This window comes from Tenebrio molitor, chromosome 7, assembly GCF_963966145.1.
Source record: "Tenebrio molitor chromosome 7, icTenMoli1.1, whole genome shotgun sequence".
In the NCBI taxonomy this organism is placed as follows: domain Eukaryota; kingdom Metazoa; phylum Arthropoda; class Insecta; order Coleoptera; family Tenebrionidae; genus Tenebrio; species Tenebrio molitor.
Window position 1 is genome coordinate 18,402,636 of NC_091052.1, and position 9,154 is coordinate 18,411,789.

Consider the following 9,154-nt stretch of genomic DNA (forward strand, 5'->3'; position numbering starts at 1 on the left):
GTCATGGTCAGAAAATGCGTCTTCCGCCGACAAAAATCTCCCTTCCCGTGAAAAACAACGTTGACAAGGCTTTTGTTTTTGTTGCTAACACAAATTAATGAACAAAATGTCAGAAAATTATTTTAACGTTTTCCGAAATGGATTTAAAAAATCTTTGTAGAAACGACTCCAGCAGTGATATTGACTACAGTGTGAAAACAATTTGGAATACAACAGGTAAATTGTTGCAGGAAAAGTGCCACGATGAATATAAACTAATTTTTATTCCGTTTTGTGATGTTGTTCTGAATGTTTGTTTGAATTGTTCATTCGGGAATTTGTCTAGCCAAATATAACTCGACTTCCCATTTTTTTTTCGGAAAATTTTGATTTTATTAGACTCAAACTTTTTGTCATAAAATCAAAATTTTCCGAAAAAATGGGAAGTTTTGTGATATTGTATCTGATAAATGTCCCAATTTTTACTCAAACATTTTTGCTTTGACAATTTTACCAGTTGAATTTGGGCATTTTTATTCTGGTTAGACCCGAGAGCTTTAGCTCGAGTTTTCGTAAAATTGAAAAATTTATCCGATAAAAAAATTAGGTCTTGTTATTTTACCTTCGATTATTTTTATTTTCGCTACAGATCCGCACCAGGTTCTGATATCCAATACTAAATAATATCCATGTATTTTTTTCTTTAAATACGAGTAGTTACGTTATACTATGTAGAATTATGGGTCTGTACATGATACCTAATTATTATTATTCTCATTTCATGTCTCCATTTTAAATAAAATTTCTGTGTTATTTCTTGCCCAGCTCCATTTCTAGAAGTACAAAATTATGATACTTGTATATCTATATATGTAGGTACATGTCATTTTCTATTGGTAATTTTTTAACACTGCAATCAATGAGTAAGACTTTTTCAGAATCTGAAAGCCATGAGGATATATCTAATATTATAATAACACACGTGGAGGAAAATTACCGCGACAAATGTTGATAACGATAAATCTATTATCTTTCCAGCAGTCACTGTCATTGGCTGTTTAGCACCTTCCATTAATGTTATCAGAGCTTTTCTAGATTTTACATCATAGTTATACCAGTTGCCCATGTAGATGGCATTTGTTAGGGTATTACTCTGAAAACATGATTTACAGTTATCTTCGCAAGGAAATCGTAAAAAAAATACTTCTTCAGCGAGAGTTGTTCCATAATAACAATAAAAATAAATCTCAGCGAGAATAACACCAAAATATGTTACCAACTGAAGAAAGTAATAACCAAACGATTGGATCTAACAGCAAAACATATAAATTAGTTTTGCTAATGGCTGGATTTTAATAAATTGAATGTTAAATGTCTTACTTTACTTAGTTGTAGACAAGAAAAACCAATAACAAATACACTCGCAGCAATTTGGCTGAATACAGATGACGAGAAACATTCCTCATATTCTTTCACAAACCTGAAGCAGATATGTGACTTTAATAATTATGACTTGATTCTAGTAAAGAAATTCACTTTAAAATCAAGTTGTGGTGGCGGATGCATTGTCGAATCTTGTTGTAAATAAGTTCAGATTGTGTCAGTGATTGTTCAGGTATATTTGTGTTGCCTCTGTTAATTTGCTCGTCTGCAGATTTACCAAGATGTTGCAAATTGTCTTTTAAAATAATAACTTGACTTGTGGCATGATATGCCAAGCCTGCGATTAATGGATCAATTACTCCAGTACAAAATGAGGTATAGAACACACCTACACATAAATAAATCTCTAAAATCAGAAAAAGTACCTTCAAAACATACTTTACCTGTGACCAAGAAAATATAAATGAAGTAGTAATTTGTTGCTTTAACAGTTGAGAAAGGGAGCCACACATCAACTGGTAAGTTTCTACCTTGCCAAAATAGCGGTTTAGTGGACCAAGTACCAACAGATCCTATGACAAATATAAAAAAAATTAAGGTGTTTCGTTGACAGATTTTAATACAATTATTCATAATGATCTTGTGTTGGTCATTCTTTAACGCAAAGAATGGAGATTCGAAGAACATAATACATTGTTTAATGCGTTGTCCATTTCTTATAAAGGGTAGAATTTTTGTAATAAAGCATGTTGTTTGAGCCAGAAAAGCGGCATTGTAGTTAACTCGTTCAATATCCAAATTATCTTCAAGTAATAGATACAGAATGCCTAACGTGGGAACTGGCATTACGAACAAAAGGTGCATCACATATGCTCGGATTTGAAACCACCGAGTCGACTCTTCGGGCGGGTACAAATGAAATATTCTCATCACACGTAGATTAATTCGGAAACTTTGCTCCATTGAACCTGACACTGTAGTCGCACTGAACACGATTGCGTTTAGTGAAAGCTTAATATCGGTTTATATAGATCTCCTTTAGAATTTTTTTCGATTTGAAAACCGATTCCCTTTAATTAATAGAGTGAAATTAATTTTACATCAAAGGCTACCAAGAATAAGAAAGCTATAATTCTGTAAACTTTGAAAAATAATTTCCAGCAGCATTAATAAAAAATGTACCTAATTTCTTTTCATTTGCTTCAAACACTGTTATTTATTATAATTATTATGGTTTAGCTGCATTACGTCGTATGTTGCATTTACCATTACAAAACACAAATTTGTGGTCAATATTATTCACTGAACTTCGCAAATATATCACATATTATTATATACGAGTACCTGAGTAAATTAATGATTATTATCTTTGGAAAAACCTCTAGTCAAGAATGGTGGTGAAACAGCGATTTTATACAAAGTGTTATGGAAAACCACGTATAAATTTTAATCACTTATTATAAAATTGAAGCAAACAACTTGATTTTTTTATAATTTTTCTGCAAAAAGACTATTTTTTTACATTTTGTAGACCCAATGTTAACGCTTGGCAGAAGAATGGAAAAGCGTCATCTAAAATGTATGAGACAATTTAAATGTTTTTGTGCTAAAAAAACATTTTCGTGGAAAAGCTTGTCTGTGTGTCTGTTGGTTATTTGCGATATCATCAATGTTAAAATAATCGCACCGTGGAAAGGCATTTGTGTTCGATTTATGAGCGAAAATAGTTGTTTATTTTGATTTTGTGAAAATGGTGAACTTCACGAATGTGGAGTTCAAGAATATGGTGCTATTGTATGAAGAAGATTTGAGTTACAACGGGTGGTTGCAGTAGTGTTTTTTTTTTCATTCAAATACGTTTAACAATAAAAGCAAATTTAAAAACTATCGGTTGTAATTCCATGAGAGCTCTGAAACGATCGATTTTTAACACGAAAGCTCTCCTAGGTAACAACGAGTGTCACTTTGACAGTATTAATTTCCCGACACCTAAGGTGGAGGGAAATTATGTCAAAATGACACCTTTTGAGGGGCGTATGGGAGTTGGACCACATTACCTGAGTTTTATAAGTAATCGGGAGGGTAGGGGATTAAGGGCGTACACGGGTTCGACTACGCTACCTAACCTATTAAATCATATTAAACAATTGAAAGACATCGCTAACATTCGAAGATTTCAAATAGTGACCACCAAAAAATAATCTTAAAAATGTACTAATTTTTGATTCTCTATTTCGATATTCACTTATTAATCCTAAGGTCTAAATTTTTCTAAACCAGCATTGCGTAAAGTGAAACTTGCAACCGATAACAGTAACATTTGGCCAAACATTTCCAACTGCCTTGTGTATCACAACTTCAAAATCTGTGACCACTCGCTTAGGTTTGAAACAGTTTTGTTTAGCAACAAACAAACAAAAATGAAAGATACATAATGACTATTTTTTGTAACCATAAAAAAACATTTTTGCAATATTGGAATGTGCCATCAAGGTAAATATTATCAACCTGACAAAAAAAAAAATCATGGTTTCATCTCTTTGGTCCTCGATCGCTACCTGGAAGATCTTAATCCCTTCGAACTCGACCATCGGATTAACACAAATTAGGGATGGTGGTCCAACTCGGTGACACCCCTTTTGAGAGCTTATGTGTTAAAACAGATCATTTCAAGAGCTAGAGTGTAATTCGGTTGATTATTTCATGAATTAAATAGTACCATTTGACAACAGTATTTATTTTATTATTTTAGCAATAGGATTGAAAACATCTGAGAAACCTACTGGAAGAATTATCGAATTATCATTTATAATACCACAAGTAGTACAAATAATGTCGATTGTTTTTCAAACCGGTCACGAATTATCAATTGTGCTTGGGAATGAATCGACGAGTGCGTCAGCACGAGTGAGATTCCCAAGCACAATTGAATGAGTGAAACCAGTTTGAAAAATAGTCTACATAATTTGGACTACGAGTTGTATTCGGATGTATTCCATGAACCAACTTTGGCAATTTGGCAGCAAATGGAAAGAAGAAATTAACGCAGAAATCGAAGAAAATCTTTCCAACAACACAAAAAAGACACGTGAGTCCATTTGGAAGCAATTCTCAAAGCTGCATTCATTTGTTAAAAATTATCGCTAGGATCACTAGTGGTATTACCGATAAAATTTCCACGAGTAGGAATATTCGGTCCAATTTTTTGAAACCATGGTAACAAATGTGTAAAATTCTGTTTTTATTGGTCCATTTTTAACAAATGACAGGTGAATGGAATAGTCAATTTAATTTTTGAGCTACAATTTTTTTTAATTGCTTCTAGTCTTCTACGTTGTCCCACAACCTCGTAGATAAAATTTCGGCACATTCTAAAAATACACCCTTGTATATCATATTTTAACTTTTCCAGTTAAGTGGTAAACTTTAAAAAGTTAGATTTCATTAAATAACATTTTTAATTTACAATGCGAAAATTTCCGATAATAATGCGGAATCTGGAAAAGTGCCCCGAATGCTTGCAGCGTTTCCACGTTGAATGGCAAGGGAAATCCTCTCAAAAAGGAATTTCTTAGATTTTGAATCCCCTGATTCCGCGATAAGTCGGTCTCCGATGACATTAATGAAATCTAATGTTTCTTTGCACCAAGGGCCTAAGGTTTCAAAGGCTAAACCTTTAAATATGTAGTTTGACGAAATAATTGAACTATATTTGTTATATTTGCGTTTGCAAGCCATTTCAGCGGCAAAACCTGAGACTTCAGATGTTTTCAATACGTAATGTCTGCAAGTGTATCTACGACAGTAACGGTCCAAACCAAAGGTTGACCTTTATTCCACGGTACTAAAGTCATCCTATCAGGGCGTTTTCCGTCATCTCGAGATAGTCCGTTTGGTTCGAAAGTTGAATTAACATGAATAGAAGTCAAAGACCGGTTGATAATAGAATTAATTTCAGTGTGTCTTGAAAATCTACCACTGCTTTTGGAACAACTTAGACCGTGAATACCAATTTCATCAACTTTCGCATTGCATTTGCAAATATGAGGTGTACAAAGATTACAACCCAATCTTAAACCAATACAAACTTGGAAGGAAGTGTTATCTAAAAGAGTACCAATATTAGGAGAAGGTATTGCATGTAACCAAGATCCTGATTCTCTGCATTGCAAAGCCTTAAAACGAGCCAAGTCTCTAGATGAATTGAAGATTAAGTCATTGTCGATTATTCTTTTGATATTGATATTATCCCAATTCTTCTGAAATTGTGGAATTGTTGGTCTTTCGTTCTCATTTTCTACATCCCAGACTGCTAAAGCTTCATCATAATGGTGAATAATAAGCTCATTATCCTTTGAATTTAGTAATTGAGAAACAAGCTTTTCAACCCCATTAATTGAAGATAGGAAAGCAGGGAGGCAAATATCGGAAATGCGGCGAATTCCCAGTCCACCAAATCTAATCGGTAAAGTGGACTGACACCATTGTAAATCAGTTAAACGTAAATTAAGTATTTTTTCTAAAGAAGACTTTAAAGAAGAATCAATGGAATTAACGTAATTAGAAAATTTCCAAAAAGGAGTTGTTCTTAATAAAAAATTAAATTTTGGTATGAAAAGACGTGTCTGCAAAGAAATTCAGCTTTATTTAAAAGATTTTCAACAGTAATAATAGTTTTTTCGATAGTGTTTTTGAAGCCTTGGTCAAAGACTGGAGAGCCTAAAAGAGATAAACTTCCTCGGTCACAAATTTTAATACCTGGTGCTAAATTTTGAAATTCCTTTATGACTTTTAAATCTATGTCTCCAGAACAGCAAAAGATCTCGCATTTGTTAAAGTTTAATTCAAGACCAATTTTTCTGGATAAATTGATAACTTTCTTAAAGTCGGACAAAACTACTTCTGGGTAATCAGCTAGGGTTCCATCATCTAAATACCAAATATTCACTTCAGAATTCAAAGATAAAATAATTGGTTGAATGGCAAGACTAAAAATCATAGGACCACAAGGATCTCCTTGTTGAGCTCCAACAGAAGAAGAAATTAAATGATCACCAATAAATAAAGGATTCCTATAGCATTGATAAAGATAAGGGTAAAGAAGAGGGGTATGACATTGGACTTCTTTTAGAATACAATCTCGTTCGACTGAGTAAAATGCGTTTTTGAAATCTAATTTAAGAACAACTTTGCTACGGTTTTGGTCGTTATTCATAAAGATACGTGTAGTATGAATTGCTGTTTCGCATCCTAGCTTAGTTGCCACTCCAAATTGGTGTGGAGATAAATACAAATTTACAATATTATGACTTTGAAAACAAGCAAGCTTTGAAGTCAATCTTCGTAAACAGTTTCCTATAGCGATCGGTCTAATTTCTCCATCTTTCTTATGAAGGGCGCATAAAGACGCACCATATAATAAATGACAAATTTCTGAAGGAAGTTGGCCAGACAATAAAAAATTGCACAGTTTTGTTAAAGCTCTTAGTGCCCGCTGACCTGCGTCGCCCGCTGATAAAGATATAATGGGCCGCATGATTTCCCTTTCATTAAAGTTAAAGAACGTCGTTAAATTGTTTTGTCTCTGTCTAACATAGTGCTTGGGATATACTCTCACTTTGTCTAATGAATTATTTAGGTAACGAATGGGAAATCATACGGCCCATTCTCTTTTAAATATTGTGGTCTCATGCCATCTAAGCCTGGTGAAGAACCGGCAGGAAAGGAATTGATAGCTTCTCGAACGTTTTGCTCATTAACTATTACAGAAAAGTCACCCGTTTTCAAAGCGTCTGGAAAAAAAAGTTCGCGAGATGGTGAAAGATGTTTTTTTTTTTAATTCTTCAGCAACATCTTCATTGATTGAAGCTAATGAGTCATCCAAGACAATAATTTAACAGCTCCTTTGATATCAAAATCGGTTACTTTTGCTTCCACTTTCTTAGCTATTGATAAATGTGTTCGTCTCTTAGAAGATGTTCGTATTTGAGGTACTTCAAAATTAGAAAGATTAACTAATATAAGAGTAACCTTAATTTTAAAAAGCTGGATATTTATAACATTGCTTTTATGGTAGCTAATGGGCGTCTTAGGATTAAATATCCATTCGAAAAAGATACCGACTACTAATGTTGGATTTTATTCTGTTGGGACGACACTGGTCGAGGATTATATGAATTTATTTTACATCATTTGCAATTATTTAAACTTAATATTTCTAATTTGTGCAACGTCGAATCTTTGATAGCGTCGTCGACTTGCAGCATAGGAAATGTCCATTCCACAAGACGTGGTGCTTGAAAGCCTTGAGGAAGTGAGGAACGGTCATGAAATGTCCCATGGTTTTCGAAAAGTAGTTCTTCCATATACTGGGTGCCCCAAAATTCGCGGAACAACTCAATGAGGCAATGTCAATTCATGTTAAAAAATAACGAGAAAAATAATTAAAAAATTCTATACCTCTTAGATTTGAAGACTCAAAAAGTGCAGCTTTGATCTCATTTATTTTAAATAATAAAAAATATTTTGACTATTTGTCTTTTACTAGCTAGTGGCCTAATAATTTTGAACGATTGTGATCAGGTTTGCAATTATTTTCTTCATTATTTCCAGCATTTCCAAGTAGTAATTTTATGTTCGTTTTACCTCAAACAGCGTACGGCAACACGGCTTTGATTTTTCCCTCTCATTTCAATGGATACAACAAAAATGAAATATTTGCAGACTATTGGGATGCATAGAATTTTTTTAAATGTTGCCACATTTAGTGTAACGAATAGGTCCATATCTTCTACAAAAAAGAAGATTGATTTTTTTAAACATTTTTACCTGATCTCTTAATGACTACTTAACAACGTACTACGTTGTTCCGCGAATTTTGGGGCACCCAGTAGAGTTGTAAGGAGTCGCGAAACTGGTCGTATTCGGGCATTGGTTGGAAATTACAAGATTGCTGACTCTTAATAGCGAGTACGGTTCTTTCAGGTAAACGATGATATCACAAGTCTTCTTTATTTTTTAGCTTCTTTTGACTGTTGTCTCCAACTTTTTGTCAACTTTTACAGGACTAATGATAATTAATAGAGAAAACGTGAAAATGTTGTTATATTTCAACCACGATGGTGACGTGTTTTATTTTGCGTCTTGGGTTGGCACTTCTGACGAAGAGCTGAGACTTGTTGTTGTGAGTAATGGGTGAGGGAACACGTAAGCAGTGTTGCTCCGGAAAGATGATCTCTATACTTGTGGTTGTTGTTAGAGTGTAGCTCAATAATTTGCATCATTATAAAGTAATCAGTAACACTAATTTCATTGGAAAGGAGGCTTCATACGAGAATCCTGTAAACATCCTTCTTTCATTGAACCTTGCATGAAAGAAGTACCTTTATGTACGCTTAATATTCTCCAAGAATTTGTTTTCTTGTCTTCCCTCTTCATTGTACTTGCTTTTGGAAAAACCAAACACCTAAAAAGGTTCCGGAATTGGAAAATCAGAAAATCATCTGTTGGCGCTACCTAAAACATGAGGATTAAACTCCTTTTCCAATCTAGGTTGTGCCACGATCCCCTGTAGTGGTCGTAACAAATTTAATTCTATTTCTTCTTGAGATATCGGTTACAACCCAGATTCCTCAACCATAATATTTGGAATGGGTTTTATAAAGTTTTCATAGGGAGAATACCTATGGTAAGGTACTTGTTTGAAAATCGCTGGCAGCGTTTACAAAAAAATTGTTAAAGCAATTAAATGACAATATTTATTGACGTTATAACCATTTCCAAAAATATTTTA

At 33.7% G+C, this 9,154-nt stretch overlaps 1 protein-coding gene across 1 annotated transcript; it reads right to left on the minus strand.

The window, feature by feature from the left end:
• Positions 1 to 869: 869 nt before the first annotated feature.
• On the minus strand, positions 870 to 2,325 carry LOC138135077 (odorant receptor Or1-like). Its single transcript, XM_069053717.1, has 6 exons — positions 1,806 to 2,325; positions 1,516 to 1,750; positions 1,360 to 1,459; positions 1,184 to 1,288; positions 977 to 1,132; positions 870 to 920 (listed from the first exon to the last, which is right to left on the minus strand). The coding sequence occupies exons 1-6, from the start codon at positions 2,323 to 2,325 to the stop codon at positions 870 to 872; spliced, it is 1,167 nt and encodes a 388-aa protein (XP_068909818.1).
• Between the last annotated feature and the right edge of the window lie 6,829 nt (positions 2,326 to 9,154).

What these genes read in the sequence shown, in the direction of transcription:
- LOC138135077 (XM_069053717.1), bottom strand. Translation starts at nt 2,325, where the DNA reads ATGGAGCAAAGTTTCCGAATTAATCTACGTGTGATGAGAATATTTCAT. An exon ending in CTTGTCTACAACTAAGTAAA is followed by an intron (nt 1,289 to 1,359) that starts GTAAGACATTTA and finishes TTTTGCTGTTAG; the next exon opens with ATCCAATCGTTTGGTTATTA. An exon ending in GAACAACTCTCGCTGAAGAA is followed by an intron (nt 1,133 to 1,183) that starts GTATTTTTTTTA and finishes TCATGTTTTCAG; the next exon opens with AGTAATACCCTAACAAATGC.